The sequence below is a fragment of the Aspergillus stella-maris genome (genome assembly GCF_047715825.1).
Source record: "Aspergillus stella-maris strain CBS 113639 unplaced genomic scaffold BDV14scaffold_106, whole genome shotgun sequence".
NCBI lineage: Eukaryota > Fungi > Ascomycota > Eurotiomycetes > Eurotiales > Aspergillaceae > Aspergillus > Aspergillus stella-maris.
In genome coordinates this window covers 26902-49921 of record NW_027396900.1, presented here as the reverse complement: position 1 = coordinate 49921, position 23020 = coordinate 26902, and the positions used below count along the sequence as shown (strand labels likewise).

The 23020-nt window shown below is 51.0% G+C and overlaps 13 protein-coding genes across 13 annotated transcripts; 6 read left to right on the top strand and 7 right to left on the bottom strand.

The window, feature by feature from the left end:
- Positions 1-129: 129 nt before the first annotated feature.
- On the top strand, positions 130-1113 carry BDV14DRAFT_193883 (putative mitochondrial export translocase Oxa2; the record flags this gene model as incomplete). The annotated part of the gene is made up of 1 exon (XM_073771837.1): positions 130-1113. One exon carries the CDS (start codon positions 130-132, stop codon positions 1111-1113), a length of 984 nt encoding a protein of 327 aa, XP_073622286.1.
- A 267-nt stretch (positions 1114-1380) lies between these two features.
- On the bottom strand, positions 1381-2276 carry BDV14DRAFT_193882 (uncharacterized protein; the record flags this gene model as incomplete). Its single annotated transcript, XM_073771836.1, has 3 exons — positions 1381-1572; positions 1629-2168; positions 2229-2276. The coding sequence occupies 3 exons, from the start codon at positions 2274-2276 to the stop codon at positions 1381-1383; spliced, it is 780 nt and encodes a 259-aa protein (XP_073622285.1).
- A 665-nt stretch (positions 2277-2941) lies between these two features.
- On the bottom strand, positions 2942-5333 carry ptcF (type 2C protein phosphatase ptcF). Its single transcript, XM_073766036.1, has 3 exons — positions 4574-5333; positions 3508-4521; positions 2942-3450 (listed from the first exon to the last, which is right to left on the bottom strand). Exons 1-3 carry the CDS (start codon positions 5245-5247, stop codon positions 3336-3338), a joined length of 1803 nt encoding a protein of 600 aa, XP_073622284.1. The 5' UTR covers positions 5248-5333; the 3' UTR covers positions 2942-3335.
- Positions 5334-5544: 211 nt separating this feature from the next.
- Positions 5545-7914, top strand: BDV14DRAFT_184902 (transcriptional repressor TCF25 family protein). The gene has a single exon (XM_073770583.1). It carries the CDS (start codon positions 5661-5663, stop codon positions 7836-7838), a length of 2178 nt encoding a protein of 725 aa, XP_073622283.1. The 5' UTR covers positions 5545-5660; the 3' UTR covers positions 7839-7914.
- A 411-nt stretch (positions 7915-8325) lies between these two features.
- Positions 8326-9997, top strand: BDV14DRAFT_184901 (3-deoxy-7-phosphoheptulonate synthase). Its single transcript, XM_073770582.1, has 3 exons — positions 8326-8585; positions 8638-8693; positions 8774-9997. The coding sequence occupies exons 1-3, from the start codon at positions 8543-8545 to the stop codon at positions 9779-9781; spliced, it is 1107 nt and encodes a 368-aa protein (XP_073622282.1). The 5' UTR covers positions 8326-8542; the 3' UTR covers positions 9782-9997.
- A 12-nt stretch (positions 9998-10009) lies between these two features.
- BDV14DRAFT_184900 (mitochondrial 54S ribosomal mL50 protein) lies at positions 10010-11561 on the bottom strand. Its single transcript, XM_073770581.1, has 3 exons — positions 11125-11561; positions 10498-10990; positions 10010-10414 (listed from the first exon to the last, which is right to left on the bottom strand). Exons 1-3 carry the CDS (start codon positions 11544-11546, stop codon positions 10139-10141), a joined length of 1191 nt encoding a protein of 396 aa, XP_073622281.1. The 5' UTR covers positions 11547-11561; the 3' UTR covers positions 10010-10138.
- Positions 11562-11728: 167 nt separating this feature from the next.
- Positions 11729-13501, bottom strand: BDV14DRAFT_12812 (thiolase family protein). The gene is made up of 2 exons (XM_073766031.1): positions 13142-13501; positions 11729-13087 (listed from the first exon to the last, which is right to left on the bottom strand). Exon 2 carries the CDS (start codon positions 13042-13044, stop codon positions 11803-11805), a length of 1242 nt encoding a protein of 413 aa, XP_073622280.1. The 5' UTR covers positions 13045-13087; positions 13142-13501; the 3' UTR covers positions 11729-11802.
- A 404-nt stretch (positions 13502-13905) lies between these two features.
- BDV14DRAFT_193876 (uncharacterized protein) lies at positions 13906-14795 on the bottom strand (the record flags this gene model as incomplete). The annotated part of the gene is made up of 2 exons (XM_073771835.1): positions 13906-14655; positions 14715-14795. 2 exons carry the CDS (start codon positions 14793-14795, stop codon positions 13906-13908), a joined length of 831 nt encoding a protein of 276 aa, XP_073622279.1.
- Positions 14796-15336: 541 nt separating this feature from the next.
- Positions 15337-16331, bottom strand: BDV14DRAFT_193875 (phosphotransferase family protein; the record flags this gene model as incomplete). Its single annotated transcript, XM_073771834.1, has 2 exons — positions 15337-15367; positions 15628-16331. The coding sequence occupies 2 exons, from the start codon at positions 16329-16331 to the stop codon at positions 15337-15339; spliced, it is 735 nt and encodes a 244-aa protein (XP_073622278.1).
- Positions 16332-17709: 1378 nt separating this feature from the next.
- Positions 17710-18850, top strand: BDV14DRAFT_206933 (F-box protein; the record flags this gene model as incomplete). Its single annotated transcript, XM_073775033.1, has 2 exons — positions 17710-18126; positions 18200-18850. The coding sequence occupies 2 exons, from the start codon at positions 17710-17712 to the stop codon at positions 18689-18691; spliced, it is 909 nt and encodes a 302-aa protein (XP_073622277.1). The 3' UTR covers positions 18692-18850.
- A 152-nt stretch (positions 18851-19002) lies between these two features.
- On the top strand, positions 19003-19940 carry BDV14DRAFT_206931 (uncharacterized protein; the record flags this gene model as incomplete). Its single annotated transcript, XM_073775032.1, has 2 exons — positions 19003-19254; positions 19315-19940. Exons 1-2 carry the CDS (start codon positions 19035-19037, stop codon positions 19938-19940), a joined length of 846 nt encoding a protein of 281 aa, XP_073622276.1. The 5' UTR covers positions 19003-19034.
- Positions 19941-20587: 647 nt separating this feature from the next.
- Positions 20588-21056, top strand: BDV14DRAFT_205797 (uncharacterized protein; the record flags this gene model as incomplete). Its single annotated transcript, XM_073774800.1, has 2 exons — positions 20588-20845; positions 20943-21056. 2 exons carry the CDS (start codon positions 20588-20590, stop codon positions 21054-21056), a joined length of 372 nt encoding a protein of 123 aa, XP_073622275.1.
- A 488-nt stretch (positions 21057-21544) lies between these two features.
- BDV14DRAFT_205796 (uncharacterized protein) lies at positions 21545-22924 on the bottom strand (the record flags this gene model as incomplete). The annotated part of the gene is made up of 5 exons (XM_073774799.1): positions 21545-22037; positions 22116-22258; positions 22316-22528; positions 22600-22704; positions 22766-22924. The coding sequence occupies 5 exons, from the start codon at positions 22922-22924 to the stop codon at positions 21545-21547; spliced, it is 1113 nt and encodes a 370-aa protein (XP_073622274.1).
- Between the last annotated feature and the right edge of the window lie 96 nt (positions 22925-23020).

Here is a 23020-nt window from a genome sequence, read left to right as displayed (position 1 = left end):
CCCACGTGACAGTCTGGATAATTCTGCCGTTAAACTTTCTCGTGTTTACTCGTGTGCAGCTGTCGTATGATCTCTCCTTTCAGGTCCAATTCTGCCCTGTCTCGTTCAGAACCGTCAAAGTCAGTCAGAATGAGGGTTGGTCTTCGACAAGCCAGGGCATTGCCCTTCAAATTCCAACAGGTCCGACGCTTTCACCCTACCAAGCCAGCTCCGTTTGTAGGCGAGGTGCTCGGCGTCGCCTCGGGCTTCATCTATGGCGTCCACACTGTCAGCCATTTACCATGGGTGTTTTCTCTCCCGCTGACAGCATTCATTGTTCGGATGGTTGTCGCTCTGCCTCTGCAGATGTTTGTTAAGGTTCAAGCTCGGAAAGCTGCAGACATCACACCTCTCCAAATGGCTTGGCGCAGTCACTACCAAGATGAAGCCGCGCGCAAAGCGCACACTGGAAGGCAGATGACTCCGTCAGAAGCTCGCCGCATGGTTAACAAGCAGGGTTTAAAGAAGCACGCCGAGCTACGCAGTCGCTGGGGGTTGATACGAGGCTATGGGCCCATGACTTTCCTTCAGTTGCCTGTTTGGATTACTATTATGGAAAGCATCAGGGCCATGTCTGGGATTAACAACGGTCTGGTTCCGTGGCTTCTCTCACTCATCTCATCATCTGGATCGGACGCTAGTGCTACTCTCCTCCCCGTTGAACCGACACTTGCAACGGAAGGCGCGCTCTGGTTTCCGGATCTACTAGCTGGTGACCCGACGGGTGTTCTTTCCGCGCTTCTGACCGTGTCTATCCTTACGAACATCCGTTCCGGTTGGAAGACGCCGAGTTTCAAGAGTATCGCCGACATGCCGCGTGAAGAGATGAGGAAAGCGCTCGCATTTCGATTCCTTAAAATCTTCATTCAGGTTCTTTCCTTGAATGTCGGGCTTTCATCTTACCAATATCAAATGCCGGCAGCACTTATTATCTACTGGATTACCAGTACGAATATTGCGACTTTGCAAACGGCTCTGCTTCAAAAGTACATGTTTCCCTATCCGTCATTGAAACCTTTCAAGAGAGTTTTTATTAGCTATTCTCAGGGAGGAAAAGGAACGTCAAAGAAATGATTATAATACATTCTGAAGTTCAAATCTATGAGAAAATGATACCAGAAATTCAACTGTGACTTGGATCTGCTATAAGGCCGAAAATTTTGAGGATGAATGGTCTTGCTGAGAAAAGGAAGGATACAAAAACGTGCCAAGTCAGAAGAAATGAGAGTTGGGATTGACAAAATTGTTTCCACCGGGCCTGATAGGATCTCTCGTGATATAGTCGCCAGGGTTCGCATTGACCAGAAAGTCACGGCGGGATTTCGCAGCCTGCAGCTCCATCTATGTGAGATTCAAGTGTGGTATTCGTGCCATTCGAATGCGGATGAACTCAACGCTGAGGGCCTCGGCGAATGCCCAGCCATACTCGCGGCGAAAAAGGACGGGTTCCTTGCCCAAGTACATTGCGGCATATGCATCGTCGGCGCGGCTCCAATCAGACGGTGCCCAGCAGGGTAAAATGGGTCCAACGTACTTGGACTGCCATAATCTGGCTGTTCCAAATCAATCTCATGGGTACACCCGCGGACCTCTGAATGTGAAATACCAGCTTTATAAATTACGGCACGAGCCTCTGCTCGCTGCAATGTGTGAATCTCGCCAGGGACATATTTGCGGAGAAATGTCATCTGCTTGTACGCGTTGATTCCACCCAGCCTTGCGGCAACAAAGGTCTCGTCAATGGGAGGTTTGAAACGAAAGACTGCCTCAAGGTGGTCTGTAATGATTTCCACAGCCCCACGACAGGTCCACAGGAAATAGTCGTGATGTGTACTCCATTTGTTTGGCCAGGTTGACCAGTCTGTTTCATTATCAAGTTCAGGGCGTGAGACAATCTCTGCAGCCTGGCGTTCTCGTTCTCGTGGAGAGACCCAGGGTGGCTGTGCCAGCTCTTCCCACGTCTGAATTGGCTGAGGTGAGCGTGGGGGTCTCTCGGGCGGTATACGTTGACGACGTCGTGCAGCTGTAGCGCTCTCAAGGACGGGGTCCTGCTCAAAGAAAGTGTGTGTACTCGAGCCAGGGAGGATATCTCCATCTGGGTTCCGATAGATGATCAGGCCGAAATAAGGCTCGTCGGGATCGAGGCAGTCTGCTGCATAGTGGAATGTGACTTCGAGGCCCGCACCGACGTTCTCTTGCTCTTCGGCTATCTCGTCATAATCCCTCGGAAACGACATGGTGGGCTACGTTGTATCCGTCAGTTCTTCGCCATCTCAAAGCAGGCTTACAACCATATCACTTACCTCCGAACTGGTGATGCACTGTCACCGTTGCTTGAATAAACGCTCACAAGTACCTCACTTCTTGCTAAAATATCGGTCGTCTCGGAGCTCGAAAAAATAACACAGATCCCAAGATCTCTCACCTGAACCTCACCAATACTGCCAAACCACGAAAGCCAAACAGGATTAAGTGCAGAGAAGGGCTTGAGTCGGATGGCATGGTGAAAAGGCAACAAACGAGACCTGATGTTGAGGCCGTTTCGAGAGAAGCAGCGAAATGAGGATAGAGAACTGAAGGGAAGCTGAAACGGGAGGGGATGAGGGGCGTATTTTGCTCGTGCTGCCATCCATGTCAATGGGCTGTCACTATGGTGATGAAGGCTGGGACTTTACTTTTACTTCCATCAAGTTCTTTGAAGTGTGAAAGTTCTACTTATTATCTACTCCCTCTTACCATCTACTTCCTCCTCCACTTTTAGTATATACCCTTAACAAAATAGGTGAAAGAGTAGGAATGGCAAACAGTTTACCTTTCTCTCAACTCAATAAACACGGAATCAACATCCAAGCTTGACTTAGTGTTTCCCTTCCTTTCTCCTAATGTTGGTTAGGATATGAGGGCATATCAGCTCACGTGCCCCACCTCTAGAATGTGAAGTGACTCACGTGAGTCATTTGACCTATTTAGCTACCTGCTACCTAGGCAAAAAACCAAGGATCATTTGCCTCGGGTCTTTCTGGACAGACAACGAGTAAATTGCAGCCTACCTACCTATCAACTTGATCACCACCCCTCTACGATGTCAAATCTCAACTGAGAAAGAAAACGCCATAAAGTAACCCAGGCCATCACAGTCACCCAGCCAGAGACAAACCAGGAATAACAACTCAACTCAAGGGAACAACCGAAGTTTAGCAGATACAGAAAGGAAAGAGGAAAGCTTGCATTGCATTGTGAACCGAGAACCAAGATTGGGTATTGGGATTGTATGAAATCTTTCGCTTTCTAAAGCTCTAAAGCTTAGCCTTGACTGCTTTGTCCTCTGAGGCGCTGGCCTCTTCGTTGACTGTGATTGTGCGGTTGTCGGGGCTTTCGCCAAAGAAGATGACTTCGACGGTTACATCGTCGCTGTAATAAATTAGATATTTTTCAGATAGAGGAGGTTATATGGAAAGTGGAACTCACCGGTATCTTCTAGAGTAGGGACTGGGAAGGGTAAGCAGGGCGCAAAGCATATCCTTATCCTTTCCGCCCATAGCGTTACGAACAAGGTGAGTAGCCGCGTTCTTATCCTCGACGACAAATCGACTAGCGGCGCCGGAGATATCGTACTGCTGTTGACGGATGGGACGACGCTGGCCATCAGCCGTGGCTTCAGTGGGTTGTTCAACGGGGAGTTGAGTGGGCTGGGAGCTGAAGAGGCTCTTGATCCAGCTCTTGTTGCCGGCGCCGGCACCGGCCTTTTGTTCCTCAATCCACTGGCCGACGAGGCCGACGACTTCTTCGTTGCTGAGCATTTCCCAGAGACCGTCGGTGGCCATGACAACGAAATCACCTTGGCTTGGCTCGACCTTGGTTGTGGTGACGATGGGTTCGGCGGTGACGTAGGGGGGTGTCTTCAGGAGGGGATGAGGTGTGCGGCCGAAGAACTGGCGCTTGATTTTATCCTGCGTATCCTTGGTCCATTTGTAAAAGGCGTCTCCGAAAGAGCGGCTGGGCTCGAGCTGGCCGAGAATTCGACCGTTGCGGACGACGTTGGGCTCACCAGGGTGTTCGGCGCGCAGTCTCTCCATCTCAGCGGGCGTGCCGCCTGTCTGGTCCTCGGAGAGGGGTGTTGCTGACCACTTTCCGTTCTCACCGCGGCGGCCGAGAACCGCACGGGAATCGCCCGCACATGCAACCTTGAGATCCTTGGACTGAGAGTCGTAGAAGGCGAGGAGAGCACAGGAGCCAGAAAGAGCGGGGGCGAGCAACTCGGCGGCAGCGCGGCGGGAGTTCTCTTTGAACACCTGGCTGACGCTGCCGTGGACGATGTCGTTATCCAACCGAACGAATCCTTGCTTGATAGCAGCGTCCACCGCCTCGGATGATGGAACTAGTGACGATGGATCGGTGGATGCGGATTTGTATGTACTGTTCAGCTCTCGGGCGACGTATGAGATGAGAACGTTGCGCAACTTGGCAGACGTAGTCCAGCCACTACCGACAAGAAATTAATGAAAACCAGTATGATTCAGAGGCAGGAACTTACGAGTGGCCGTCAAATACCGCCCAGAACATCCAGTCACTGCTGGACTCGCCCTCGTTGGCGGCAGCCGTCGAGGCAGGAACCTCAACAATCTTCTCCGCATGGTCATCTTCAATGGGAGAATTGCTCGGCACCTGAACGACATCATACCGCACGACTCCCTTGCCCCGGTTTACCAAGTATGATTCCTCATTCTTCCTCAGCTTCTGCGTAGCTTGCTCAGGCGTGAGCATCTCTAAAAGGCGGCGATCAGAGTCGTCAGTGTTTTTCTGCAAAGGCTGTTCCCCGCTCAGTGTCGCAGTGTAGAATTGGTCGTTATCCACCAGGAGAGCACGACGAGTCGGTTCCGAGGAAGGTTGCTCGGCGTACGCATTAGGTGTGAGGGACCGAAGCGTAGAGGAGGACGTACCAGCGGCGGCTGGCGTTTGGAAGCTGTCGCCCTGATAAGCGTACCAAGCTCCCGATGCAACTACTGCGGAGACTGCTGCGACGGAAAAGGTTCGGAGATGCATGGAGGACTGGAGCGTGGCGGAGAGGAATTCAGGACGATTGGAGTAGGGCCGGAGACCGAGAGACTGGCTGCTAGTGAAAGAGATGGCGGACGGCTTCCTACCGCTGACCCGCCATACTGGTGCACGACGAGCAGTACGGACGGCCTGGATAGCTGCACGACGCATTGAGCCAGTGATTGTGGGTTGAGATATGGAAAAAAACCGAGGCACCCAGCAACACACGACTACTGGAGCTTGGAGTTGTAAGGGAGGCGGAGATGCGGCCCATATGGATGAGCTCTGCCCCAGGCAACAAGGCATCGATTTCGTCACTGTCACGTGCCGCGGCTGGTCAAGGTACGGTGGATACAGAAGATACGGTATCCATGTTACGCCCTACTCCGCACTAAGCCCGATTTGATCGCCGCCAGTGTCGTCATCCCCGCAGTCAGACTCACAAATTGAAGATCTTCTGTCGAGTCTACTTGAATTTTTGCAGTTGATATTTATTGGCGCTTGCGTACGACACTGGCCATTATACCAAATTTGCTTCCACCCGACTACCTCCTCTACCACGCGAACCCGACCTACGTTCCCGAATGTCCTCCCGTGCGATTCGCAAGCTGCAAAAGCTGCGGGAGCAAGAGCAGCAAGCAGAAACAGAAGACCAAGAGTCCAGCGAAGACGAGCCGGTTGCCAGACCATCGAAACACAAACTCAATGCCTTTGACCTTCTGAACGCCGCGGACGAAGACGAGGAGGATGAGGAGGAGCAACAGTCTGAGACTGAAGCCCCCGCGCCAGTTGCCCAGCCAGTCGAGGTAGCCCCTCCGACAACAACAGACCCAACAAAGAAGAAGAAAAAGAAGGCAAAGAACAAGAAGAAGAAGAGCGCCGCGAAACAGGAGCCAGTAGAGGAGGCTGGGAAAAACAAGGACCTGGATGAGATCGATCGAGCCTTGAAGGAATTAGCTGTCCACTCAAAGGGAGAGGCCAGCACCGGACACGCAGGACAAACGGCGGATGATGGATTCCCCAAGACTCCGGAGGATCTTCTGGGGATTGACTCCAAGGCACTCAATGCGATCAACGAGATGCGCAAATTGTTCGGCAATGTTGTATTAGAGAATTTTGATGAGCCGGCTTCGGGTTCAGGCCGCCGACGAGAGCGGGCTCGGGAAACAATAGACCTCGGTCGTGCTTTGACGGGTAGATACAGCCCGGCAAGCAGGGGTCACAGCCTTGCAGGAGTTACACAACGGCGCAATATCTTGTTCCAGGGCAAGGATGAATGGCCTCGAGCCCCCAGTGGCGGTCTTGGTATGGAGCAGGTCGAATCCCTTCCCAACGGCGCTACCGTCTACCGCTTCCTTCACAACAGTGCATACGAGGATGTTCAAAGACAATTTGAACTTTGCGTGGAGTCTATGGACCCGCAGAGAATGATTCAACTTCTTCAATACAATCCTTATCACATTTCGACTCTTCTTCAGGTCTCAGAAATTGCCAAACACCAAGGTGATCATGCTGTATCTGCGGACCTTCTCGAACGAGCACTCTTCAACTTTGGGCGATCAGTTCACTCCTCGTTTGGCACCCGTCTCAAAGAAGGCAAAGCGAGGCTTGACTTTTTGCACGCAGCGAACCGTGAACTTTGGCTTGTCGGTTGGAGATACATTGCCAATTTGGGCATGAAAGGAACTTGGAGAACAGCATACGAATGGGCAAAATTGCTACTCAGCCTAGATCCGAAGGATCCTTATTGCATGAGACTTATGATTGATAATCTGGCACTGCGTGGCAGAGAGTGGTCACATTTGATTGAACTGTGCACGCAAACCAGGCTGTCCAAAGAGTGGGAGCACCTGCCGAACATTCAATGTTCACTAGCACTGGCATACCTGCGACTGAACAAGCCCAAAGAATGCCGAGAGCAGATGCGCAAGGCAATGGCTCGCTATCCATGGGTGTTTTGCAAGCTAGCACAGGAGCTAGACATCCAGCCAATGCCGAAGCGCATCTGGGGCAAGCTTCCTCCGACCGATGGGCACGAGATGTTTACCGAGCTCTACATTGTCCGCACTAAAGACCTTTGGAACACGCCAGAGGTAGTTTCTCTTCTTGTCGAGGTGGCGGACACGCTACCAGAGGGCGACGAGCCCATCGAGCCTCCGGAGATCACCCTTGATATCGCGCGCCATGTGGTACTTTCGGACACTCCGCGGGTCACAACGCACTTGCCCACCCGGTTTGTCTCTGGACGAATTTCGGCTTCTGATCCTCTCCCACCCTACGAGTCGGAAGCCCACCGACAGCAGTCGGACCCAACACCGTCATATATAAACCAAATACCAGAAGACAGACGGCCTCAGTGGCTTCGTGGTCTTTTGGACCAACTCAACAACGGCGCGCTCCACTTTCCCGGGCTCGGGGCCAGAAGAGAGGAAGCTGGAGAAGATGATATCTTGGGAGGAGAGCTGGAAGAAGAACAGGAACTGCCTAGTCCCAGCCCTGAGCAGCAAGCGGCGATAGAGCAGTGGCTTCTTGGTGAGGGCCTGCTCAGCCTTCAAGCATTCGTTGCTCAGCACGGTGTTGATCGAGGGAACTGGGACCCCGATATTGACTGGACCCCTTTGCATGACTATGTTGACGCGTTGTTTGGACTTGAGCCAGAATACGCTCATGGAATGTTACAGGGTAGAATCAGAGAAGCGGCAGGTCCTATGATCGCTGATTTGATCCAAGAAGAGTTGGGTCTTGAAGAGGAACACCCATGACATACCTATTGTACGACTAAGAGCGGTTATGTGTAAATAGTGATACCATTGCTGCTGAGTTTATGCATATATCAATAACATATTCAAAAACTAGAGTCTCACAGCCAGACTTGATTTACTCCTTGTAACACTGTAGGGGTTCGGAGTCCGAAATGGCTGCCAGCTGGGCATCGATACTCCAACCGGTAAGCAGCTCACCGGTGCCCTACTAAGTATGACTTGAGCACAGCACAGCCTGGAAGCATAAGGCTTCCCACAAGCTTAGGCGGGCAATACTGAGGCGTTGAGGCGTGCCACATGGCTAGCAAAGATGTTAGAAGTAAGTTCGAGAAAATTATACAAGAATAACTCTCGTGTCTATTCGTACCTAATAATGGGCAGTGCACATGAAAGTGTGCGAATTGGAGGCCTCTGATTGGCGGCCCACCGAGATACATTTTTCTGCAGCGACAATCATGACACCGATCTCGCTCTGCTAAGCCGAGGGGTCCAGACACTCTGCTTCTGCCACCATTCTTTCTTGACAGCTTTTGCTCTCACCTCCTCTTGCTCCTTGCCTTGAATTGAGTGTGCGCTGTTCTTTTCTTCTGCGAAATTCCAGTGTTTTCGCTGCCACCGAGCTCTTCTTCCTCCCATACTTTTTTTTCTAGCTACTCCACCCCACCTCTATACAATTTTGTGAGCTGCTCGCTTCAACAACAACAATGCCTCTTATTACGACTACAGAGCGGAACGAGGACACTCGCGGTGTGTATTGCCTTGTAAACTACACCCTCAAGATAGTATACTAATTGAATAGTTCTGGGTTACGACCCCCTCCTCCCCCCTCACTTCCTTCAATCCGAAGTCCCCTCTGTGAGTCATACCTGAATACCTTCACAATACAAAGCCACACCAAACAACATGTCCGAAAGCAGAAACTAACAAAATGATAGCAAGAAGCCTCCCTCCCCACCGTGCGCTCCGGCCGCGCTCAAGCCGTCGAAATCATCGAGCAACGCGATGACCGCCTCCTCGTCATCGTCGGCCCCTGCTCCATCCACGACCCCGAGACAGCCCTCGAATACGCCAGCCGCCTAAAGGAGCTCGCGACCCGCCTCTCCGAGGACATCTGCATCATCATGCGCGCGTACCTCGAGAAGCCCCGCACAACAGTCGGCTGGAAGGGCCTGATCAACGACCCGGACATCGACGAGTCCTACAACATCAACAAGGGCCTGCGCGTCTCGCGCAAGCTCTACGCTGATCTCACAGGCATGGGCATGCCCATTGCCTCTGAAATGCTGGACACAATCTCGCCGCAGTACTTCTCCGACTTGATTTCCCTCGGTGCCATCGGTGCTCGCACGACAGAGTCCCAGCTCCACCGTGAACTTGCCTCTGGTCTTTCTTTCCCCATCGGCTACAAAAACGGCACAGACGGTAACCTGACCGTTGCCATTGACGCCATTGGCGCAGCCGCACACCCGCACCGCTTCCTCGGTGTCACGAAGCAGGGTCTTGCCGCTATCACAAAGACCTCCGGAAACGAGCACGGCTTCGTCATCCTCCGCGGCGGCAGCAAGGGCACAAACTACGACCGCGAGAGCATCAAGGGCGCGCGCGAGGCCCTGCGCTCCAAGAAGCAGCGCGAGGTCGTTATGGTCGACTGCTCGCACGGCAACTCGAACAAGAACCACCGTAACCAGCCGCTCGTGGCTAAGGAAATCGCCGACCAGATGCGCGAGGGCCAGGACGCTATCATTGGCGTGATGATCGAGTCGAACATCAACGAGGGCAACCAGAAGGTCCCGGCCGAGGGACCCGCCGGGCTAAAGAAGGGCGTCAGCATCACGGATGCTTGCATTAATTGGGAGGATACGGTTACCACGCTTGAGGATCTGGCTGATGCTGTGCGCGTTCGCAGGGCTGCTAAGGCGAAGGCTGCGAATGGGTCTGCTTAGATTTTTTGTTTGTTGAATAAAAGAATTAGCTAGTGTTTGGAAGATCTACTCGGGCTCGTTTCCTTTTTTATTTTTTCCCTGTTAGTTGGACTTGGCATAGTTTTGATTAGATACCAGAGCCGGCTTCTACGTGTTTTGGTGTCTGATGATGCCGCAAAAGTTTACTCTTTGGCTCAGAATGAATTATGACTCGTCTTGTCTTCTGCCGTATGGCCCTTTGAATATCTGTTATCTGTTACATATGTATATCATTTCAACCAGTAAGACAGTTATTGTACAAAAAAATAATGTAATATAAAAACAACATGATGCTACAAGAACCAGTCAAGCTACCACACAACTCATGGATTGACGCATCTACCAAATAAGCTCCCTCCTCCTCAACTCCGCATCAATAATCTTCTTCCTTCCCAACTCCTCATCCCGATCCGAGGGCTTAACCTTTTTAACCGAGATCTTAACATTAGGCAGAGCCCTCAGTTTCTGGCTCACGGCAAGGTGCTCGCCGAGCTTCTTGGGCTTGGGAGCGAGTTCCTTGTTCAGGTACTTGAGGACGTCCTTGACCTTGGTCATTTCCGCAACGTGGACGTCCGGGATGCGGTGGCCGGTTAATTGGGTGAAGCGCTTGAGGAACTAGAGGTTGATTGTTAGTTAGTCTGGCAGGTTGGCAGAAGGATATGAGTTGGTTGGTTGGTTGGTTGGTTTGTTTGACATACAGCGAACTTGTATTTGGGCGGGAGATCCATCTGCAGGACGCCCTTGTCCTTGATATTACTGTACCCGAAGAAAGGCGAAGTAGAAGCAGGAGCCGGGTGCGACTGAGCCTCTTCCGGTGCGGCCTCCAGATCAGCTTCAGATTCAGCTTCAGCCGCTGCCTCGGTTTCAGCGACGGTCTCAGTCTGAGGTTCGGTCTCCTTGATGTTCTCGGATTGTTTCGCAGGGTGGGGAGACCCGATCTGGCTGAAGACGAAGTTGAGCGCCTCCTTCGCTTCCTCGCTCTCGTGGTGCACCATCGTTGTCGGGCGCTCGCCAGTCGTGAATTCGAATCTGGTGTTGTAGATCAGGTCGAAGATGGGCTTCTCGTGTTCAACGACCTCGCAGATGTCTGTGACACGTCTGCCCATCCTATACATGAGGGCGAGTTCAACTGCTGTCTGGTGGGCGGCGATCGCAAGGTGTCCGGGGACCGTAAGTCGGCGCTGGAAGAAACTGCAGGATAAATCAATCGAGTCAGTTTTCGTCATACAAATTATAATGGATCGAAATTGAAGGGAGGCCCGGGGCATTGATTGGATTTCAATTGAACCCATCCGGGGGAGTAAACCCAGGGAACCACCACGTACGGATTGTATGCATCAGCCGCCTTAGGCGGCAAATCCTCCCACCTCCCCAAGTGTCCAACACGAGCAAGTCCCTTTCCGTCCAAAGCAGGCTCATAGTCACCAGAGGTAGGTTCCTCAACGGGCTCCTCCGCCTGCTTCGGCGGCTCAGCGGGCTCAGGAGCCTGACCACCCTCCTTCTTCTTCCACAGCACACTGTCACCGCCGTATGGATCTTCCAAGCCAGGTGGTTTATCTGTTCCCCAGAGCTTGCGGCGCACTCGTTCCGTGATTGGGGTCGAGTTGTCCGAGGCGTGTCGAAGAAATTGACGGGAGACAAGGGGGCGCGGGCGCGCTGATTGTCTGCATGTTGAGCAGATGTAGCGGGGTCGGGAGCCCTGGAGGGCTGAGGCCTCCAAGTTGAGGAGGCGCAAAGAGGAGCGCATGTTTGTGGTGTTGAGTGGCCTGGTTGGTTGAGCGTAGCACTTTGGGGAAAAGTTTAGAGGCTGAGTTATTGGCACGTGACTTGTTGTACCTGGCTTGGCATTCTCTAAAGTACAAACGGATCACTACTTCGCGGCTTTTAATGGTAATTCTATGGTATATACTCGGATAAACCTCATAATGGCATGATTGTAAATTTTGAGAAGTTGCTATATACAGGTATCTCGCGCTAAAACATTACGGACAAAGTTGGCAGATCTACTCCCGAACAAACATACCAGCCATTCCCATACCAGTTCCGATACACATGCTAACAACACCAACTTCCTGGCCCTGGCGCTCGAGTTCAGGAAGAAGAGTAGCAAGCTGTCTGGCACCGGTGGCACCGAGAGGGTGGCCAATGGCAATAGCACCACCCTTGGGGTTAATCTTGGCCTCGTCAATGCCCAGCTTACGAGCACAGTAGAGAGCCTGGGAAGCGAAAGCTTCGTTAAGCTCCCAAATACCGACATCAGAGACGTTCACGTCGAGCATTTGGAGGAGCTTGGGGATAGCGACAGCAGGACCAACGCCCATCTCGTCGGGGGCGCATCCGGCGACGGCGGTGCCGACCCAGCGGCCCTTGATGGAGGAGGACAAGCCGAGCTGAGTAGCAGTGCTTCGGCGCATCAGAAGAGTGGCAGCGGCACCGTCGCTGACCTGAGAGCTGTTCCCAGCAGTACTGGATCCTGTCGCGGAGAAGGCGGGCTTGAGGGAAGCCATCTTCTCGACGGAGATGGTGGGGCGGATACCGTCGTCCTTGGTGACGGTGATCTCCTTGGGAGCGGCATCGGGGTGCTCAGGCTCGTAAGAGAGAGTCTTGACCGGGACAATTTCCGCATCGAACAGTCCGCCGCTCTGCGCGGCCGCGGCCTTCTTGTGGGAGTTGGCGGCGAATGCATCCTGGTCTTCTCTGCTGATTCCGTACCGGGACGCAACGTTTTCAGATGTGATACCCATGGGCATGATACAATCCCTCGAGTCCTTCGAGTATGACCCCTTGAGCTCAGGCCACAGAACGGTGGGGATGGCGCGGGAGCCGTAGTTGCGAGTCATGGACTCCATACCACCACCAACGCCAATGTTCAGAGCACCCGCGCGGATAGTATTACCAATGGTCGAGATAGCGGCCAGACCGGAAGAGCATTGTCGGTTGATTGTGTGGAAGGGAACGCTGTGAGGGAAGCCGGCGTGGATCTGAGCCATACGACCGGCCTTTGCGCCACCGAGCTCTTGAAGCACGGAACCAATGCAGACATCTTCAATCAAGGCAGGGTCGAGGTTCGGGTTGGCTTCCAGCGTCGCCTTCAGGACGTGAGCGAGGAGCTCCTCCGGGTAAGCATCCTTGAAGCCGCCCTTCTTTGCGCGGGTAACGGGCGTGCGGAGAGAGGAGAGGATAACGATGTCGGAGGGAGACTTTTGGAGGACCTGGCGGATGCCGCGGGGAACTGGGGAAGCCATGGCGAAGGAATAGCTCAATTTAATGATATCCTAGAACTTTTGCCTCCGAAGGTCAGCTTTATAGTCGGAGAACAATTGGGTTGTATCCGGAACTCACGGGGGTATAACGGAAGCAAACCAGGAACGGGACTTCACACGCACACTGGTAGAGAGGTTGAGGTTTTGAAAAGTGCGTCGGAGTGAGAGTCGACCGTTCAGCTGGATTGGAGGAGCTCAAGGCCCTTTAAGAGGCCAGGACCATTTCCGCGTTGCCATTAACTGCCGGCAGTGAAGATCGGCTAAGGGCTCTGCCGCCGAAAAGATTGGGGACGTGTGGGGAAGCGAGGTCGGTCCTCTCAAGTCTCAACCGGCAACCCGCTCGGGATGCAGATTCATCTCAGGGCTTGTCGTAGGTTCATACTCCGGACAGAATCCTGAGCTATATGAGATGAATGTCATTTTGTGAGTGTGGACGTCAGGTTATTAGAAGAATAGAGCAAGTAGCAACCTTGAAAGTGTACCTGGATTGCCATCCGACGACGGATTATGTCAGCCATCGGATATGCTCTTCGGAAGAGGTCGGATTCTGACGAGGTAAGAATCTAGATTTTAGAACAACTGGATATGCGGGGTGATTCTGGAGCATATATACAGCATCAATGCGGTGCTGGATTTTATTAACGATGTCTTGTATCTGCCATACAACATCGTGAGCGTCGCCCAACGCCTGGTATCAATCCATAAGAGTAAAGTAACAAATGATCAAAAGTGTCCCAATAACGCCATGCTCCATAATCTCGCTAATGAAAATAAAAATGCTAAGCAAAGAGCTAATTTGCTGGCTCATTGTCAAACAACGACAGACCAAGGGGTATAATATAATCAGCCAATAATGTGGCTGTAATGCCCAGGTACTCTACGCCGACATTTGTCGCAGTCGGCGCGATAGCCCATGGAGAATCCGAGTTTCTTGGGCGGCTTGAGAGTCGCAGCCACCTTCGTATTCCTCTGGTCGGGTATGTCTAAAGACGACAGCTGTTCTCGCACGTCAGCCGCCTCGGCCTCCATGGTTGATGAATTCATTGGGCCCGGTGATTGAATAGAACGTGTGGGAGACAGCTCATAATCCATATCCGCCTCGTCAGATGTGCATTTAATGTCCGACATGCTATCTCCAATGTCGCTCACTGGGCTCGGCAATCGCTGACAGTGCCACCAAGCACCCTCCCCGTTCAACTCAACAGTTTGATCAGGGGATTCCGAGGGGTCGGTCACCGCTATTCTTGGAATATTCAAATGTTGTGTATCGACTGAGAACAGTGCGGTGTGGCTATTATTTGGCGGCCGACTATTCTCGGCGGTTCCACCGATTAATACTGGATCTTCAGAAATATCCAAGTCCATTGACGTGTCACCATCAAGCCCAATGTCAGTAGGACCCTGTGGGAACTGCTGTCTCACGGGATTCGACCCAAAGGGTGGCTTGATGAAGCCAGCTTCATCATCGGAGGACTCGACGGGAGTTAAAGTGGAAGGCGAGCGAGCGGAAAGTGAGGTTTGCGAATCTGATTCGAAGAGTTTCGAGTGTTGGCCGGCTTTCGAGGGACTGCGAAGAGGTAGAGAACGGTGTTTCTGTAAGCTCGAACGTTAGCAGAGAAGGTCGCAGCGGAATATCCATCTGCGCGGCGAACCTTTCTCTCCCGTACAGAATCCTCGCTATAGGTCGGGAGCTCCTCGTGTTCCCTCTGACGCTTTGAGGAGAGGCAAGACATGGAGCCCTCGAGATCGAGTAACAGGACGCCTGTTTGTCGGTAGTGAACCTGGGTGGATCCAGAACAGACACAAACAACTGAAGAACGTCAAATCGTCAAGTCATAAATGGGTCATAATTATTAATGGCAGTGGGTGTAAGCGGGCTTTGTAGCAGTGATCTGGGGCCGGCTGGATCGAGACTTGGAGATGGAGATCCGCGTCCCGGAGCCGCAGCCAGTGGAAAATTGGTAACTGCGGGACCTGCAGTGGTTGTATCCTGCGTAATGTGACGTACCATGTTGTTACCATTGTTTACCAGAGTCTCTAGAAGTAAAACCTCGTCTAGACTAGATGCTCTAAGCTACACTGCCAGCATAGAATCTTTGAAAATCTTCCCATCGAGCATCCTCCCCATACAGCAGCGGCAGAATCAGGGGCGCGTCATAGATGGCCCTCCAGTGATAACTATAGGTACACCGGTAGACCACTTCAGATAATGGCGATGCAATCAAGCGAGACAGCATCATCTGTGCCGTGCCCGAATCCGCTTCCCTTTCTTCCTCAATCTTTCCCAATACCTTGATGAACAAATCTCGAAAATAGAAAACAGCCTGCTTGAACTCCGCCGGCGCAGCGGGAGGGGCAATGAATTCTGGCGATATAGCGAATCGCTCAACAGGGGCTATTTGAGCATGACTCCAGTCCAGAATTCCCGTAATATTGTAATTCTCATCCACGAGGATATTTCCAAAATGTAGGTCCAGGTGGCACAGCGGGAACGGACCGTACATATGCTCTTCGGTGACCATCGATGTAACAGCTTTCTCCAGAAACCAGGCCGCGGCCTCCCACTGCTGCTCGCCTTTGTGTGCCTTGAGGATCGCCTTTGTCTCTCTCTTGCGCAAGCGGTAGAAATATTCTAGCGAAGTCGATAAGATTCGGCTTTCACCTGAGAGTGATGGGGATAATTTCACTCCCTCGGATGAATCGTCAGGCACGATACACCCAATCTTTTCGAACTTGACGCAGCTCAGCTCATACACGTAAGTGGCCAACTGGGTGACGAAGTGCTTCATGTACTGTGCGGGAACCGAGAGTGCCAGTCGATCGTCAAGAATTCTGCCAGGAAGTGCTTCCATCAGTATAAACGCAAAACCAAAGTCGTCTGTTTGAGGGCCGAATGCGAATATTTCGGCGATGGGAATTGTCGTTCTTGCGCGTACAAGTCTCATGGTGGCTATCTCGCTCAGAAGCAACTGGTAAGCCTTGTCGTCTTCATTTTCCTGGGGCAGCGCAACCCTTGCTATCCATTGAACTGAGTCTGAGAAGGTGAGCGCAACGACCAGATTATTGAATCCACATGTAAATCTAGTCGTGTCTACCGAGCATGTGAGTGTTTTTGATGACTCCGGCTGCTCCTGCTGGCGGAGTTGAACCGCCTGCGTAATGAGATATTCCCAGTCTGCGTTATGAAGAATAGACTGTATTCTTGGGATCTGATCGCTTTCCGGATCAAGAGTCTCAAAAGAAGCCCAGATATCGCTGATGGAACCCATAGTGGCAGTCGTTACGATGAACTGGACTTGGCCGCGAGGTGGAAGGTTGTTTAGTTGTGTCGTGCTCATTGTTTGTTGGGTATGCTAGCTTCCAGTCTCACTGAGCGAGCAAGTGAGCAAATTCTATGCCACAGGCTCCAGCGCGTAGGTCTAACTGCTGTACTCAACCATGAGTAACACTTTGATAAATGATTTAGTCGCAAATTCATCTTTCCAGGTTGACTTGCAACAACTTCTTCACTCTGCCCAACACCCACGTCTCAACTCTCAGTACCCTCTCCAAGCCTACAAGATCACAGCTTTGTCCACGATTTCATCCAGTCTATATTGTACCTTCTTCCGCCATGGCCCCCCCTGTCGTTGTTCAGACTTCAGTTTGCAAGAGTGTCACCACTTCAAATGATGTGACTCTGGCCGCCACTCCTATTACTTTTCCAACTTGCTGGCGGTGCGGATGAAAACTTAAACAAGTGCCTCCATGCGAATGCCCGAACCCTGACTGCACCGTTCCCAACTAAGGCTGTTGCTCCAATTCAAAGGCATGGCTCTATTGATCTCTCTTACTGGATATCTAAGGTTATCTAACTCATGTGTGGCAGACAACAGACAATCGTCCGCTACCCGTAACCCATCGACCCACAGATGCAGCAATCTCGTCACTCCCTCGTGCGCAGGTCAACTTGGAGATACACTATTGGACTGTCTCATTATTACGCTCCGCAGAAACTTTGGGTGGGATTCAGGTCGAACTTAGAGCATATGTTTTCCGCTGGATATCTTGGACTTTGGTCGTGTTGGAACGAAGATGCTTTTTATTGGTTGTCTATTTCGTTGAACGATGGAGGAAGTGGAGGAGGGACGGGCATGCTGTCTTGATTCTAATACATACCTCACGGAATCTTGAATAACTTTGGCTCAGTGGCCGCAGGTCTGTTGTAGCGTAGCCGTCTCAAGATCTAATATCTGAATGCTGGAATTGCAGTATATGATCGCACTCTTGATGGTTCTTTGGGTTCAAAGTTTGCTCTGACTGTTAGCTTGTAGCCCTTGAGCAGAATCGACTATCTACTAAGTGGTTTTATACCCCATCCGCTCGAGACAGTTCTTATCATATAACGCTGGCTGCGTTCTGTGCCCTAGGGACTAGTCTGCTTCACCTCTGCAATGCTGGGTGCCCACCCTAGACTCTAGTGACTCTTTCCCCGTGCTATGATAACATCGCCTGGATATGCGCGTGCCAAAGGAACTCTGGCCTCTGTGTGGTATCTACACTAGAAACTCGCGTGTGGCGCTAAACCTCATAAAGAAAACACGAAGCACGGGACTGACTTTGCAAGTACAACACTGAGGCACTGCCCACACCTGCTTCTTTTTTAGTATGCCGCTTCGGGAACTTCCAGTGGAGATCATCTGTGCCATAATCCGCTTTATAGGCAGTGAGGAACTTTGCAGAGAGAAATCTCGTTGCCTTTTAGTCTCCAAATGGTGGCACAGGCTCGCAGAGCCTATCCTGTTCGAGGATCTCCTTCTGAGCGCCAACAACTTCCTCAAACTGCCCGAGTCAGCGCAAGTCCAGCTTACTCGCTTCGCCCGTCGCCTTGAAATATTCGCCAACGAAAAGTATGATTGGCCCTACGACACTTACGAGCCAGGCAGGCTGGATGAACACTTCAAGGCCCTTCTATCTCATGGCACTCGGCTGCAATCTTTCAGCTTACGGACTTCCAAACACTTTGATCAGAATACCCAGCCTTGGACTGGACATTGCCACTATCTGTTCAGGTGGTCGCCAGCTGTGCTTATAGAATGCCTGGGAACGTCGAACCTTGCGTACCTTTCTATTGGTACCCGCGGCTCAAATTTTTAAGCACGGAACACACATTTGCCCTGACCTGGCATCAAAGCTGCCTTGTTTGCGGTCACTTCGGTTGCGAACGTACAAAGTATGTCCTCGGGTCTTTGAAATACCGCATAACTCGGCAATTGAAAGCATCATAGTCAATCTCAGCCTCGTTGAAACTCACACCTTCTCGGCGGGGTTTAGTAAATACTGCGACGAGTCGAAGTCTGCCTCGGATGGTCTAGGGAATATGCTCAGTGCGGCCGCTGAGACTGCAAAGAGAATGTCTAGTCTCAAGAAATTGAGAGTCCTGCGGCATAAGCACCCAACATTAGATATGTCAGTTTATGATTGCGTTACGGGAGACCAGATGATCCTCCACGAGGAAGAGGAATGGGACTGGAGCGATGATGGACAGCTTGATCCGCTTACCAAGGAAAATTCTGATCAAGAATTCTCAAGCGATACTAGTGATGGCTCTGATAATGATGAAGCTAATCCCATCGACTTGATACAATAAGCGGTAGGGTAATCTTTCAATCTGCCCTGGTTGCTACTTGTTAGACAAGCAGTAGCTCAACAATCACATGCGAAAGCTAGTGTGTTAACTACCATGATCTTATCAGGGTTAAACTCAATTACGATCTTCTTTTCGAATGTTTACCCTGGACATAGATGCGAAACTTGCGGAGAATATGAAGTTGTCTCCACTTTGTAGCCTCCGATCCACGATGATGTCAATGAGATCGAAGAAATGGAAGGGGTCGACGACTCGACTGTAATCAGGGACAACAGCTAATCTCACTCCTTACTCTTTATTTTCATCGTCATATTTTCTACAGCTACTCTCGCCTGCCAAAATAATGGCAAGTCTCAAATCCGGCTTCGCTATCGTGACCCCTGCCTCACGGGGCCTAGGGTTCGCCTTTGCGCAACAGCTCCTAAAGCATACAAATCTACCCATCGTCGCAAGCGCGCGAAAGGACTGTGATGTCGTCCGCAGTCGCCTTCTCGAGGGCGTCAAGAATAATGGCGCTGCAAGCGCCGAGAAAAGACTCACTGTCTACGAAGTCAACGTAACCGGTCGGTACCCACCTATTCATCAGTCCTACTATACGGTAGTTCCTGGCTAACTTCCCCCAGACGAACCATCCATATCTGAAATGTCTTCAAACATCCGTTCTCAATACCCAAATACATCTCTCCGCCTAGCAATAACACTCCCCGGCATTCTACGTGTCGAAAAATCACCATCCCACATCGACGCCGCAAATGCCCTAGACAGCTTCAAAGTCAATGCTCTAGGACCCATGCTGCTCATGAAATATCTCTCGCAGTTCCTACCTAACAAATCCACATCACCATTTCAAGATGAAGACAACAACACCCAAAATCCATCTGCAAACCCACCCTTCCGCCTCCCGTCTCACTCAATCTACAGCATGATGGCCGCCCGCGTCGGCTCAACATCCGACAACGCCTCGGGAGGCTGGTACTCCTACCGCGCGAGCAAAGCGTCTGTATACCAGCTCGCAAAGACATTCGATTTATATTTAAGGACGAGAAGCAAAGAGCGGGCTATGGCGATCGCGATGCATCCCGGGACTGTGAAGACGGATTTCACGAGAGAGTATTGGAGTGGCAGGGAGATGTTGAGTGCTGAGGAGTCTGCGGAGCGGTTGTTAAATGTGATGTGTGGGATGGGGAGTGGTGATGCTGAGGGACGGGGGAGGTGTTGGGATTGGAAGGGGGAGGAGGTTTTGCCGTAGGCTCTACCACCACTTAGTATAACTCTCTATTAAATACTACGTTTGCTTTAACATAATCAAGAAATGTAACCGAAACTAATGATTTTATTGCCCCGGTTCCCTTGCCATATCAAAAGCTTGACGCAAAGTTCCGGTTTGCCCAAGCCCTAATTCCTTGACGCCATCGGGAACGTGTCTGTAGGAAGGGTATCCGAGACTACAGTCGATTAAATCAAATCTTAGATAGTCATCAAGTCATCAAGAATTCTATCTATGCTGAGGTGCTCACCAACTCTGATCATAGCTTTTTCTTCTTTCATTATTCTATCCAATAGTCAAACACAAGTGCGACATCAATGAAAGACCTCAACGTCCGTGAAAGAGCATTCATTATGCACCGAACCCACACAATCATTCTTTATGCCCTACAAAACTGAAACAGCGTCCTCATCTAAATACAGCAGATACTACAAAGCATAGAAGAGCTCTTTGACATAGCTTCCAGGTACTATTTACTACTCATACTAACAAACCCTCCCCGAACACGCATGGCTCCTCCATTTCCATACATACACCTATCGCTCCCCAAGAAGCCACCATAGGAATCAAGACTACCGTTATCAATCTAAGCTGCAACTTTAATACAGAGCCAGCCCAGCGAGTCCAAAATGCGCTACCGCATCCCAAAATCCTCCCCCCAATACACCCGCCTAAATCCACACGATAACCTCCCCAAATACCGCCTCACAGAAGGAACGCTCTACAGACTGCGGCAACAAACGTACCGCGTCCAATCTATACCGCTGCAGCGACCATCAAGATCAAAGTTCGCGCGCTCGATCGTAAGGACTTTCTCGGAGAGTGATGTTCGAGACCTGTTGAGGTTTTCGAGGAGCGGCGGGCCGGAACTGGGTGATTTGAGGGGGGTATGTATTACGTTTATTCTTTTTTCTTTTCCATCGTTTAGTACTTAGTACTTGGTCGTTGCCTTCCTAATCTTATACTAATGGATTTTGGCTATAGTATCCACCTCCGACATCTTTCAATGAATACTCGATTGAGCCGACGGAGTCGGGATCTAGTGATGATGAGGAAAGGAAGGAAGAAGAAGACGGGAGTAGGGAGAGGAAACAATGATTTTGCTTTAGGTGTTTCAACAATTAGAGAATGGACTTTATTTCATGAGAGACTGAACTTGAATGAGTTTGAGTATTTTGTACTTTTAGTAGTTTCGCAGATACCTATGAAGAGAGGCTTAGCGCCCTCATCGCTGGGTAGGGCTATGGGTTGGGAATGCCATCCCAGATCCTTGGAGCTTTGGGTCCTTCATGGCTTTTGGATGGACTGAGTTTGATCAATAGCAAAGAATACAGAGCCCTCGAGTCAGTTTGATCATGGTCGACGCTCATGCCTTCGATGCGAGTCTAGTAGTATAGCTCCTATGAGTACCATTACCTATCTCTCTAAGTATACAATCGCTGCACTATTGGATTCATCTCACCAACAATCATCTATATACAGAGAGATAAACAAAAGAATACACCAAAAAGAATACACCCATTTTTATTTTTGATTTCCGAATCCCAGACCCGAAACCCACCAGCACCGCACTCAAAAAGCCAGCCCTACCTCCGCTCATCAACCCGCTCCCCCGTAACAACAAACGTCCTTGTCTCGCGAATAACCCCCGTTCCCGTCGCACTCGACCGACTCCCATCCCCGTCTCCATCCCCCTCCTCACTCCCATCCCGACTATGCCCCTCCCGATACTGACCCCCACCAACAACAGTCGTGGTCGTCGCCGCAAGCGGAATATCCTCCAATTCGTGCCCTGACTCCCCCGCAGCACCAGTTCTTCGCCCCGAGAGGAAGTATCTTGACCTCGAATCCGGATTATTACTCGATGTAACGGTATACCGACTCAATCCGTCGAGTTTCATTCCTGTTGACTGGAGTTGGCGTAGAACGGGAACGAATTGAGGCGTGCTTGCTGTTACGACGCTTAGGGCGAGGGAGAGTTGCATGCAGACTGTTATTGACCAGGTGGAGGAGGTTGGGGAGGGCGTATCTATGTTTTTGTGGATGAGGATTATTTGGGCGAGGAGGGTTGCTGGGACGCTGGAGACATTAATAGTTAGTACTGTAATCTCATGCTGTAGCGATCCATGTGGAGGAGTAACGAGGACAGTGACTTACAAGATTCGGAACAGAAAAACAGACATAAGCTTTGACTTTCGTCTCCATGTTGTCTGGACGTTTATCATCATGACGACCGCCTGCGCAATTATAGCGACTTCAGCTAGGATCATTGAGGCTGCGACGTAGATGAACCAGGCTTCCTGTAGAAACTTGTTAACTCTCCCAGTCCAATTTGTTTCGTCCTTCTCAGTTCATACTCGATTGAAACACCTATCATGTATATAATCCCATTGTTCCGGATGACACTGGAAGGCCGAGCCAAAAACGCCCACTATGGTTAAGACAGCGATTGTAATTTGGAGGACCGTGAAGCGCCAACTCTTGGAAGCAAGGTTCTGGACGAAGCAGAGGAAGGAGAGTTGGGATAGGGCTATCCCGAGGATGTAGAAGATTGTCGCGGTGTATTGAGACTGGAATTATCATAAGACTTTAGCACTGAATGTTCAAAATGTTAATGGTTTGATCACTTGAGAAGACTCACTTTCAGGATATGAGCAATCTGGCCATCAACTAGCCGGACGGTCGGACTTCCATATCCATTATTTACGGCGACCGATATAGCCACTGCTTGTGCGATTGATGCTAACTGTATAGTAGGTCTTGTCAACAGAAAGTCTTTCCGACAGACGCCCATTCCTGGGACCTACCGTAGCCAGGATAGTATAATAATCGTCTCGAAAAAGGGATCCATACTTCCACCACTTGGTCGCAAGCCGAGCAAGCGTCCCCAGTATCAAAGTAACCAGCAAGAACCGCGTCATGACAATGACCGCCGGCGCATTACTATCCTTGGGATACCTCGACATGACGAACGGCACTCAGAACAATGAGTAGACAGATCGACGGTTCCAAGTTTCCGGGCTCCAGAGCAGCGGCATCTCAAAGATAGATACATTTGCCTT

What these genes read in the sequence shown, in the direction of transcription:
- BDV14DRAFT_12812 (XM_073766031.1), bottom strand. Translation starts at nt 13,044, where the DNA reads ATGGCTTCCCCAGTTCCCCGCGGCATCCGCCAGGTCCTCCAAAAGTCT.
- ptcF (XM_073766036.1), bottom strand. Translation starts at nt 5,247, where the DNA reads ATGCGTCGTGCAGCTATCCAGGCCGTCCGTACTGCTCGTCGTGCACCA. An exon ending in GCGGTATTTGACGGCCACTC is followed by an intron (nt 4,522 to 4,573) that starts GTAAGTTCCTGC and finishes TCTTGTCGGTAG; the next exon opens with TGGCTGGACTACGTCTGCCA. An exon ending in CCCTACTCTAGAAGATACCG is followed by an intron (nt 3,451 to 3,507) that starts GTGAGTTCCACT and finishes AATTTATTACAG; the next exon opens with CGACGATGTAACCGTCGAAG.
- BDV14DRAFT_184902 (XM_073770583.1), top strand. Translation starts at nt 5,661, where the DNA reads ATGTCCTCCCGTGCGATTCGCAAGCTGCAAAAGCTGCGGGAGCAAGAG.
- BDV14DRAFT_184900 (XM_073770581.1), bottom strand. Translation starts at nt 11,546, where the DNA reads ATGCGCTCCTCTTTGCGCCTCCTCAACTTGGAGGCCTCAGCCCTCCAG. An exon ending in GCGGCTGATGCATACAATCC is followed by an intron (nt 10,991 to 11,124) that starts GTACGTGGTGGT and finishes TTTATCCTGCAG; the next exon opens with TTTCTTCCAGCGCCGACTTA. An exon ending in CGCCCAAATACAAGTTCGCT is followed by an intron (nt 10,415 to 10,497) that starts GTATGTCAAACA and finishes ATCAACCTCTAG; the next exon opens with TTCCTCAAGCGCTTCACCCA.
- BDV14DRAFT_184901 (XM_073770582.1), top strand. Translation starts at nt 8,543, where the DNA reads ATGCCTCTTATTACGACTACAGAGCGGAACGAGGACACTCGCG. An exon ending in GCGGAACGAGGACACTCGCG is followed by an intron (nt 8,586 to 8,637) that starts GTGTGTATTGCC and finishes CTAATTGAATAG; the next exon opens with TTCTGGGTTACGACCCCCTC. An exon ending in TTCAATCCGAAGTCCCCTCT is followed by an intron (nt 8,694 to 8,773) that starts GTGAGTCATACC and finishes ACAAAATGATAG; the next exon opens with CAAGAAGCCTCCCTCCCCAC.